The sequence below is a fragment of the Loxodonta africana genome, chromosome 13 (assembly GCF_030014295.1).
Source record: "Loxodonta africana isolate mLoxAfr1 chromosome 13, mLoxAfr1.hap2, whole genome shotgun sequence".
Taxonomy (NCBI): domain Eukaryota; kingdom Metazoa; phylum Chordata; class Mammalia; order Proboscidea; family Elephantidae; genus Loxodonta; species Loxodonta africana.
The window spans coordinates 72176644-72188809 of record NC_087354.1 but is presented as its reverse complement, the minus strand read 5'-3'; the positions used below and the strand labels follow the sequence as shown (position 1 = coordinate 72188809).

General features: G+C 40.3%; 1 protein-coding gene across 6 annotated transcripts in view; it reads right to left on the bottom strand.

The window, feature by feature from the left end:
* The window catches only part of DCLK2 (doublecortin like kinase 2), a 192432-nt gene that overhangs the window by 37477 nt on the left and 142789 nt on the right, over positions 1–12166 (bottom strand). For 3 of the 6 annotated variants that reach the window (XR_010317447.1, XM_023557135.2, XM_064267562.1), the window contains 2 exons: positions 2373–2448; positions 1095–1203 (listed from right to left, as the gene is read on the bottom strand). Coding sequence is in view for 4 of the 6 variants with exons in the window: in XM_023557135.2 (XP_023412903.2) it covers positions 1095–1203; positions 2373–2448 (185 nt within the window). In the remaining 2 variants the exon portion in view is untranslated. The remainder of the gene's footprint in view (positions 1–1094; positions 1204–2372; positions 2449–12166) is intronic. The other 3 variants (XR_010317448.1, XM_064267561.1, XM_064267563.1) reach the window with 1 other exon arrangement.

The following is a 12166-nucleotide window of genomic DNA, read 5'->3' as shown; positions in this document are numbered from 1 at the left end:
GAGCCAAAAGAGAAAGCCCTCCCCTGGAGTTGATGCCCTGAATTTGGACTCCTGGCCTACTAGACTGTAAGAGAATAAACTTCTGTTTGTTAAAGCCATCCACCTGTGGTATTTCTGTTACAGCAACACTAAATAAGAGAGGTGGCATTCTGCGTACAAGACCTAACTAAAGGGGCTTAGAGGACCAGGAGTTACCCTGTGCACCAATACAATAGGACGGTGGAGTAGTGGTTGAGAGCTATGGCTGTTAACCAAAAGGTCGGCAGTTCGAATCTACCAGGTACTCCCTGAAAACCCGGTGGGTCAGTTCTACTCTGTCCTATAGGGTTGCTGTGAGTTGGAATCAACTCTGGCAATGGGTTTGGTTTTTTTTTTTGGATAGTAACACTGGAGATGTAACAAGATGGAAAAATTGTATTTTTCAGAACATTCCAGAAAATCCCTCAAAAACAAAAATTGCCTCTTGGAACAGGTAGGACAGTGGTCTAAAAACCCAAAGATTATAATCTGAGTCTCTTGGTTTTAATGTTGTTTACAGAAGGCCTGGAATTTAGGTGAATAGATTTCCTACCATTTGAGAATTTAGGACTTTAAACAAAGAACACTGGAGAACCAAAAATCTAATTTTAATAAAGACAGAAGTACAGAGTTCATGTATTATGAATGACTGGTATATTCAATTAAATATTAACTAAAAGGATTATTTTGGGGATTAACACCAGTACAGCAATGAGAACTAGTAAATATTACAGAAGGGTGTTTTTGTTTTTGTTTTGAATGAGTCTTATTCTTTCCCATTTCTCTCAGGCTCACTGATGAGAGACCTGATATAACTCAGCCCAAATGCATATAAAACAGCATCATACTATATACGTATACATGTATTTTTCCCTGTCAAATGACTTGTAATGCAAAACTTCTGGTCCCACGGTAGACCCTTTTGAATTTACATGTACAATGTACTTCTCTAGTCCTTTGGGGATAATACACATTGAAAAACCCTAGGTGGTCTTTTGTCCATTAACATAAGAATGAACTCCCAGTGAGAAAGTTACCAGTGGGTGAACAAACGATATTCCTCACTATCCACTCACCTGTCCATGCATTCTTTGACCACTGCAAAATTGCCATCACCAATGACTTTCCCAATCCTGTACTTTTCAAGAAGAGTTGAAGATTCAGAGCACCTGTTTCCATTCACACCTGCAAAAAGAATAAACGCGAAGTCTCAAGAAAACATCAGCATTTTATCTTGATTCCTACACACTTGTAAAATAATAAATTGCAATGTATTTATTTCCAAAGCTACAGTAAAACAAAAGAGTATCTCTAAGCATATTTTCTGAATAGAACACCTGAATCACCAATCTCCTTTTGACCTTGTTGGTTGGAATCAGAAACCAATGTAATCAATAAACCTAACCAACACCTGAAATATTAGCTGTAATGAGTGATCAGTTTTGGATAAAAGGGAGTCTTTTTGTCAATTCTAGGGAAAGTGGGAAGGGTAGTAGTGGGAATTTTAATCTTAGGAAGATGATTTTCTCCTAAGATTTTCAAGTAAAAAAAATTTTACCCAGATGACTTAAGCCTAATACCTGTCTCGGATCCTTCTCAAAAAGAGGAGGTTAAGATTGATCACTTATCACAATGTATCTGCAGTGCTTTGTACGTAACAGGCATAAAATAAATAAATACATTTTTGTTATCTAATTGAAAGAAAGGAAAGTCTACATTCAGAGTATGAGAGCAGAGTGCCATTAAAGAAAAAGAAAGGAAGCCTTCACTGGAAAATTTTATGTGTTAACTTGGTTAGGCTATGGTGCCCAGTTGTTTGATCAAACACTATTCTGGATGTTGCTATGAAAGTATTTAGATGTCACTGACATTTATAATTGGGTAACTTTACGTAAAGCAGATGGGTAGGCCTCATCCAATCAGTTTGAGTCCTTAAGGGCAAAAACTGAGGTTTCCCAGAGAAGGAAAAACATTCTGCCTCAAGACTGCAACATCAACTTTTGCCTAAATTTCCAGCCTGCCAGTCTGCCCTATGGATTTCAAACACAATCGCTTGAGCCAGTTCTTCAAAATAAGACTGTCTCTATACATGTATATCTGTCTGTATATTCTACTGGTTCTGTTTCTCTGAAGAATCCTGACTGATACAAAGCTCATATCTGAAATTTGAAATTGTGAGAGCCTTATTAATGACAATAAGATTTTATGTATCCTGACCAATCAATAGGCTGATAGGCAACGTGATCACGTCTGTGTTTATGAAGATCATAATCTAACACAAGTGGGTTTGGGGTGGCCACCAGGGTCACATGGATGATTTCCTTTATAAAAGTAATCATCAGATTGAAAACTACCTTCCGGACTCATGCACCGATCAAGTTCAGGTCCACCATTTACATTGGAAGAAGATCCACCATGTGCAGAAACCTGCTGAAAGAGGTAAATGACCGTTATTTATCAGAATAAATTCACAAATCTTTAGCTAGCTAATCCTCACTAGATAAAAGATGTCTGTCGAATACAGAAGTATAACGATACAGAAGTAGAGGAAGCATCCCCCCCTTCTCTTCAACTCACCTCACTATATATACATCACACTAATGCCTTTCTTCCTCAGATACAATCTTTACAGTTCACATTAGATACCAGGAAAATGGACATCGTGTTACTTTGACCTCGACTGAATAAAACAAAGGAGACTTCTATGGCATCACAGCTGAACAAGGTACCTAGTAGTGGCAAAACAAGGTTTATTTTGTCAAGGCAAAATAAAGCTTAAAATAGCAGGCCATTCCAAGCCCAGAATGTTGGCCTGTGTCCACAGGATCTCACTGTCATCCCTGAAGCTAATCTCATGGAGTCTCTGATAAGGTTCAGCTGGGTTCCAGGAGCCCAGCCCCAATGATGCAGGATTGCATCACCTTCCACACCTTCCTGTGGATTCAGGATCCAGAGGGCAGCCCTGGCTCTGCCCTCTTCTTTACCAACTCTAAAACAGCAGGAATTCCTCATAAGCAGTCTAAGGATGTTTACTACTAAGAACCAGAGGGAAACAAAAGATAAAACTAATGGGTAATATCCAACTCAGCAAAGCTGAAGTTCCCATTCTAATACAGAAATATCTCTAGTTCTTAGACAAATTAAAAAATGCAGGACCATAGTTTTTATAGGTCAACTAGCACAACAAAGTTTATTAAGAAAATGCTCTGCACCTCACTTTGGTGAGTGGTGTCTGTGGTCTTAAAAGCTTGTGAGCGGCCAACTAAGATGCAACAATTGGTCCCATTCCACTTGGAGCAAAAGAAAACCAAAGACTCTAGGAAAATATTAGCCCAAGAGACTAAAGAACCACATGAACCAGAGACTCCACCAGCCTGAGACCAGAAGAACTAGTTGGTGCCTGACTACCACCAATGACTGCCCTGACAGGGGACACAACAGAGAGTTCTGGATGGAGCGAGAGAAAAGCATCGACCAGAACTTAAATTCATGTAAAAAGATTTAATGGTCTGACAGAGACTGGAGGAACTCCTACAACTATGGACCCCAGATGCACTGTTAACCCAGAACTGAAACCATTCCCGAAGCCCACTCTTCAGACAAAGATTAGACAGGACATTGGAATCAACTCAACGGCAACATGTTTAGTTTTGGGTTTTTAATAAAAAATAATACATGTGAGGAGTGTGCTTCTTAGTTCAATCAGATATGTGAGACCAAATGGGCAGCTCCTATCCGGAGGCAGAATGAGAAGGCAGGAAGGGACAGGAACTGGTCGAATGGACACAGGGAACCTGGAGTGGAAAGGTACGGTGTGCTGTCACACTGCAGGGATTGCAACTAATGTCACAGAACAGTATGTGTACACATTTATGTATGAGAAATTAACTTGAGCTCTAAACTTTCACCTAAAGCACAATAAAAAAAATTCATATTAATTATATTAAGCCTATTATTCCACAGGCTTAAGTTCAATTTTTTCTTAATCCTCAAATCCTCTTAGGCTTTCAAACTCAAATTTTTCACTTTGATCTTTAATTTTATTTCTTTTAGGAGGCTGCAAGGTCAAAGGACTTACCAAATGTTGAAAAGCATCAACATTTTGGACTTGTATGCTTACAAGCTTACCTGCATGTCCCAACCATCCTGGTAGCTTCTGACCCATGATGACTGTGCCCTATTCATCACCGCATTCCCTGTGTGCATCCCAGGGCCTGGCACAGGCAGAACTCACTACTTGCTAAATAAATGCACGAATGATGCAGGAGCCTCCCTTTCCAGGATGCCTGCAACATGGAGGCACCGAGTTCACTCTCTTCCTCCTGATGAAGTTGAGATCTCATGAATGCTGAGTTCGGTTCCAAACCCAGGAAAACCCAATACTTATAAACACTGCCTCAAATGGGATCATCTGGAAATTCTTCTGGAATAAAATATCAGCTTCAAGAACAAGAGATCTGTGGCAGGTAAAAACTGGGCTGTTTTCTCAGATCCCACGTAACCCCACTGTGATGGCTCATTTTATGTGTCAACTTGGCTTGGCTATGGTGCCCAGTTGTTTGGTTAAACACTAGTCCAGATGTCACTACAAAGTACTTACACATAATTAAGATTTAAATCATCTGGCCTTACATAAAGCAGATTAGCCTTCATAATGTGGGTCGGCCTTATCCCATCAGCAGAGGGCTTTAAGAACAAAAACTGGAGGCTTCCTGAGGAAGGTTTCTGCCTCCAGACTATAAACAGACACCCTGCCAGAATTCCTCTCTCTCCCCCACCACCTGACCTACCATTTTGGATACTAGCCAGAATTTCTAGCCTGTCTCCTGACCTATGGACTTTAGATTTGCCAGCCCCAACAATCACGTGTGCTCCTTCCGCAAAATCTCTTTCCTTCTCCCCTCTCTCCCCTTTCTCTCCCTCTATCTTACTGGATCTGTTTCTCTAGAGAACCCAAAGATACCAACTTTGTGTGGACAGCATAACCAGCAGTTGCCAGTACTGTTAAGGGAATCAGAGACCACAAAAAAGCTGTGCTGAGATAAACCATATCAGCCCAACTGGCAAACACACTTCTTAAGAGTTTTTGCATCCTTCTATCCTTCACCTGTGCATGCCTGCAGTTGTGTGGGATGTGGGTGTGTGGGGGTGGGAGGTCTTTTTCTGGATGGATATTCTGGCTCCCGAGAGTTCATTTATTTTGCTTCTAACAAGAAAATGTAATTGGTGGACAATCTTAACTTTTCAAAATTTAGCGTTTTGTTGCCTTGAAATCAGCAGGACTCCATGTTAGAATATTTAAATGTTAGAATGTTTAAAACAAATTCCCAGAGAGGGCATTTAAGGGGAACCCTAAAAGAAAACCATGCTGCCCCCTATTCCTTCCATTCCTGCAGCCTGGTTCAGGTCTTCATTTGATCTGGTGCTTCATCAAAGGCCTCATTACATTTTGTCTCTCCTATTTTTTATTTCATACATTATTGCCAGAGAAATTTTTCCAAAGGGTAGTTCTGGTATCACCCCCATGATCCAAAAACCTCAGTGAGTCTTCACTATCAAGACAATTATCCCCAAATCTTTAACATGGCATTCAGGCCCCAACTTGTCCCCTAGCTCCCTACTTTTTCTCCTGTACTTTATATATATACTAATTTGAATCATCTCCACGTATTTTTTTAATTTTATCGTGCTTTAGGTGAAAGTTAGCAGCTCAAGTTAATTTCTCATTCAAAAATTTATACACATATTGTTTTGTGACACTGGTTGCAATCACCACAACGTGACTGCACTCTCTCCCTTTCCACCCCCAGTTCCCTGTGTCCATTCATCCAGTTCCTGCCCCTTCCTGCCTTTTTCCTTTTGGACAAGAGTTGCCTATTTGGTCTTGTATATTTGAATAAAACAAGAAGCACGTTCCTCAGGTGTGTTATTTTTTTATAGGTCTATCTCATCTTAGTCTGAAAAGTGGGCTTCGGGAATGGTTTCAGTTCTGAGTTAGCAGAGTCCGGGAGCCATAGTCTCAGGGGTTCCTCCAGTCTCTTGTCAGACCAGTAAGTCTGGTCTTTTTTCATGAATTTGAATTCTGTTCTACATTTTTTTTCCCCGCTCTGTCCGGGACTCTCAGCTGCGATCCCTGTCAGAGTGGTTGTTGGTGGTAGCCAGGCACGATCCAGTTCTTCTGGTCTCAGGCTGGCGAAGTCTCTGGTTCATGTGGTGCGTGAGTCTTCTGGGCTAATATTTTCCTTGTGTCTTTTGGCTTTCTTCATTTTCCTCTACTCCAGATGGGATGGGACCAATAAGTGTATCTTAGATGGCTGCTCGCAAGCTTTTAAGACCCCAGATGCTACTCACATTTTCTTCATAAACTATGTTACACCAACTGACCTAGCTGTCTCCTGAGGCTATGGTGTCTAGCTTCCAGCCCCAGCCACTCAGTCCCTCAGAGTGTTTAGATGTGTCTAGGAAACATCTATGCTTTTGCTTTAGTCCAGTTGTGCTGACTTCGCCTGTACTGTGTTGTCCTTCCCTTCACCGAAGTTGACACTTGTCTACTATCTAGTTAGTGATTTTTCCTCCTCTTCCCTCTCTTCCTCCATTAACTGTCAAAAAAAATGCATTTTTTCTGTGTGTAAACCTTTTCTTGAGTTCCTGTAATAGTGGTCTCATAAAATATTTGTCCTTTTGTGACTGACTTATTTCATTCAGCATAATGCCTTCCAGATTCATTCATATTGTGAGATGTTTCGAGGATTCATCATTGTTCTTTACCACGGCATAGTATTTCACTGTGTGTACGTATCATAATTGGTTTACCCATTCATCTGTTGATGGGCACTTAGGTTGTTTCAATCTTTTCACTATTGTGAATAGTGCTGCGATGTCATCGCCTCTTTTTGAAAAATTACTTGAGCTTTCCAAGTCTTATTTTCTTTTTTGAAAATGTTGTTAGAATAAGTACCGAAGGTCCCTGGATAGTGCAAATGGTTTGCGCTCAACTACTAACCTAAAGGTTGGCTGATCAAACCCATCCAGCAGCTGCAGAAAGGCCTGGTGATCTGCTTCCATCAAGATTATAGCCAGGAAAAGCCTACGGAGCAGTTCTACTCTGTATCACATGGTGTCGCCATGCGTCAGAACTGACTTGACAGAAAGGGGTCTTGTTTTTTTTTTTTCTTATATAGTTACCTAGCTCAAGATTTGCTGCAGAATTAAAATGAGCTCATATATGTAAAATCGTTTAGCATGATCACTGATGTGTAAACACTCAATATTAGTTATTAGTATCTTCCCTTAAAAGATCTAACACAGAGCCTTGAAGAGAGATTCATAAACGTTTCTGAGCTGCCAAATGTAAAACGACCGTAAGAGACCCGTGCTGGATGATTTATTCCAAGTCCGCTTCTCTTCTCATCCCACCCTCCCTATACTGAAATTTGTCAGTTAAGGAAATAAGACAGCCAAATTAGTATCAACCAGCCAAATGCTCCATGGGATAAAGATAATAAGAATGTAATTTCTGTGCAAGTTTCATCTCAAAAGAGAAGCTAAAAGATCCCTGCAGAGGCTCACCTTGAGCACAAAAGTGATGGGGAGGTAGGCTGGGAACACTGGGAACGACTGTGAACAGTGATCATTCAGCTGCCTGTGCTCATCCCCCAGCCCTCAGACCCTGAGGAAGTGGGGGTGTGTGACAGCCCCACACTCACATCAGCCCCGAGGACCTGCCCTTGCTCCTGTTCTCCCCAGCAACTGCTTGTTCAGATCCCCAGAGAGTTCATAAAATTCTTCTCTCAGGTCCCTTTCCTGAGCTGATTTGAGTAATTTTTGGTGCCTTGCAAGCATACATGTCCTGTTTGACTCAAGGGTTCTTCAGGAAGGAAGCCTCAGAAGGGCTACAAGGCTAGCTTTTTTACCTGCATTTACAATTTTCATGCGGATGTATAACTCCCAGGAGCATTTACTGATTGAATTCCAGTGACCCATGTAGCTTTCCAATGTTTATTTTGATTAAACTCCACCCCATCCTGTTTTCCCTGTACAGCCCCAGCAAATAGAAACATGGTTTGTGCTGAGACTCACGAGGCGGCAAGAAGGCAGAGACAGAGCGGGTGGGGAAGGCTCATTCTCAGGTGGCTAGGAGAGAGGCAGCTGGTCTGGGGCCTCGAGCTGCAGGCATGGGTGAGGGAGAGGACACTCGGTCAGACGGAAACCTACTTTCCCTCAAGTTGGTTCTAATTCATAGCGACCCTAAGTACAACAGAATGAAATACTGTCTGGTCCTGCACCATCCTCACAATCATTGCTGTTTGATCCCATTGTTGCAGCCATTGTGTCATTTCTTCTCATTGAGGGTCTTCCTCTTATTTGCTAACCAGGGAATATGTCCAAAGTACTTGAGACATATTATCTCAAGTACTATCTCAAAGTACTTGAGACATATTATCTCAAGTCTCGCCATCCTCACTTCCAAGGAGCAGTCTGGCTGTACTTCTTCCAAGACAGGACTGTTCCTTCTTCGCCAACACCAAAATTCAAAGGCATCAGTTCTTCTTTGGTTTTTCTTATTCATTATCCAGCTTTCGCATGCATACAAGGTGACTGAAAATATTGTGGCTTAGGTCAGGCGTACCTAAAGGTGACATCTTTGCTTTTTAACACTTTAAAGAGGTCTTTTGCATCAGATTTGCCTAAAGCAATACATCTTTTGATTTCTTGACTGCTGCTTCCGCGGATGTTGACTGTGGATCCAGGAAAATGAAATCCTTGATAACTTCAATCTTTTCTGTTTATCATGATGTTGCTTATTGGTCCACTTGTGAGGATTTTTGTTTTCTTTATGTTGAGGTGTAGTCCATATTGAAGGCTGTAGTCTTTGGTCTTCATCAGTAAGTTCTTCAGTCCTCTTCACTTTAGACAAACAATGTTGTGTCGTCTGCATATTGCAGGTTGCTAATGAGTCTTCCTCCAATTCTGATGCTGTGTTCTTCTTCATATAGTACAGCTTCTTGGATTATTTGCTCAGCATACAGACTGAATAGGTATGGTGAAAGAATACAACCCTGACACACATCTTTCCTGATTTTAAACCATCAAGTGCCCCCTTGTTCTCTTTGAATGACTGCCTCTTGATCTATGTACAGGCTCCTCATGAGCACAATTAAGTGTTCTGGAACTGCCATCTGCACAATGTTATCTATAATTTATTATGATCCACACCATCTAATGCCTTTGCATAGTCAATAAAATACAGATAAACATCCTTCTGATATCCTCTGCTTTCAGCCAGGTTCCATCTGACATCAGAAATGATATCCTTCATTCCATGTCCTCTTCTGAATCCAGCTTGAATTTGTGGCAGTTCTCTGTCAATGTACTGCTGCAACAGTTTTTTAATTATCTTCAGCAAAATTTTACTTGCACATGATATTGTTTGATGATTTCCACATTCTGGTGAATCACCTTTCTTTGGAATGGGCACAAATACCGATCACTTCCAGTTCGTTGACCAGGTAGCTGTCTTCCAACTTTCTTGGCATAGATGAATGAGCACTTCCACTGCATCTGTTTGTCGAAACATCTCAACTGGTCTTACGTCAATTCCTGGAGCCTTGTTTTTTGCCAATGCCTTCAGTGCAGCTTGGACTTCTTCCTTCAATACCATTGTTGCCTCCTTAAATGGATGAACATTGACCAATTCTTTTTGGTACAGTGACTCTGTGTATTCCTTCTACCTTCTTTTGATGCTTCCTGTGTCATTCAATATTTTGTCTACAGAATCTTTCGAAATTGCAACTTGAGGGTTGAATTTTTTCTTCAGTTCTGGTTTTCTAACTCCAGGTCTTCGTGTATTTCAGTATAATACTTTACTCTGTCTTCTCAAGCTACTCTTTGAAATTTTCTGTTAAGCTCTTTTACTTTATCATTTCTTCCATTTAGTTTAGCTATTCTATATTTTATATTCAAGAGCCAGTTTCAGAGTCTCTTCCGACATCCATTTAGTTGTTTTCTTTCCTTCCCGCCTTTTCAATGACCTTTTGCCTTCTTCATGTATGATGTCCTTGATGTTATCCCAAAACTTGACTGGTTTTTGGTCATTAGTGTTCAATGCATCAAATCTATTCTTGAGATGGTCTCCATATTCAGCTGGGATATACTCAAGGTTGTATTTTGGCTCTTATGGACTTGTTCTAATTTTCTTCAGCTTCAACTTGAACTTGCAAATGAGCAATTGATGCTCTGCTCTGCAGTTGGCCCCTGGCGTTGTTCTGACTAGTGATACAGCTTTTCTATGATCTCTTACCACAGATGTAGTCAATTTGATTCCTGTGTATTTCATCCAGAGAGGTCCACATGTACAGTCACTGTTTATGTTGTTGAAAAAAAGGTATTTGCAATGAAGAAGTTGTTGGTCTTGCAAAATTCCCATCATGTGATCTCTCGCATTGTTTCTATCACCAAGGCTGTATTTTCCAACTACCAATCCTTTTCTGTTTCCAACTTTTGCATTCCAATCACAGTAATTTCAATGCATCTCGATTACGTTTGATCAATTTCAGACTGCAGAATTAGGTAAAAATCTTCAATTTCCTTATTTGGCATTAGTGGTTGGTGCATAAAATTGAATAATAACCGTACTAACTGGTCTTCCTTGTACGTGTATGGATATTATCCTATCACTGACAGTGTTGTACTTCAGGATAGACCCTGAAATGTCTTTTTGACGATGAATGGGACGCCATTCCACTTTAATTTGTCATTCCCAGCATAGTAGATCATCTGACTGCCTGATTCAAAATGGTCAATAGCTGTTCATTTCAGCTCACTAATGCCTAGGATATTGATCTTTATGTGTTCCATTTCATTTTTGATGATTTTCAGTTTTCCTAGATTCGTACTTCATACATTCCACGTTCTGATTATTAATGCATGTTTGCAGCTGTTTCTTCTCATTTTGAGTTGTGCCACATCACCAAATGAAGGTCCCAAAAGCTTGACTCCATCCACGTCATTAAGGTCAACTCCACTTTGAGGAAGCAGCTCTTCCCCTATTGTATTTTGAGTGCCTTCCAACCTGAAGGGCTCATCTTCCGACACTATATCAGACAATGTTCTGCTACTATTCATAACGTTTTCACTGGCCAATTTTTTCAGTAGACTGCCAGGTCCTTCTTCCTAGTCTTAGTGTGGGAGCTTGGCTGCAACCTGTCTACTATGGGTGACCCTGCTGGTATTTGAAATACTGGTGGTTTAGCTTCCAGCAACACAGCAACATGCAAGCCACCACAGTACAACAATCTGATAGACGCATGGCAGACTCAACTGCTAGCGTGATGTAAAAAAGCATACATAGTTGATTGAATACATTTGATAATATAACACTTCACATTTTCTACAAACCTTACAATTTAAAAAGAAATGTTAAGTACTTTATAATAAAAATGCTGTTTTGCTTATAAATAGGCAATTACTCAAAAAGTAACAAAAAGTGGTTATCCATTATAAAATGTTATATCAAAAAAATACCCTTATAATATGCTATAAACATATTATTATTGATTTATGGGTATAATGCTGAATACTTTTTTTGATTTTTTTATAAAAGGAAGAACAACTTGAACAAAATCAAGGAGATATTCATGTGCGTGAGTTTACTTTCTTGAGCATGCTTTGGAAAATGGAACTATGACTCAGTTTTTAAATAGTCTACAACAGGAGTTAGAAACTTTTCTTTAAAGGGCCAGAGAGTAATATTTAGACTTTGTGAGTCATAAAGTCTCTGTTGCCACTACTCAACTCTGCTCTTCTAACACTAAAGCAGCCACAGACAATATATAAATGAATGACCATTGTTGGACTGAATTGTGTCTCCCCAAAACGTGTATCAACTTGGCTAGGCCATGATTCCCAGTATTGTGTGGTTGTTCACCATTTTGCGATCTGATGTGATTTTCCTATACCTTATAAATCCTACCTCTAAGACGTTAACGAGGCAGTAGTAAAGACAGTTATGTTAATGAGGCAGAACTCAATCTACAAGATTAGGTTGTATCTTGAGTCAATCTCTTTAAAGATACATAAGAGAAACGTGAGCAAAGACAAGGGGACGTGATACCACCGAGCAAGGAATGCCAGGAGAAGAGTGTGTCCT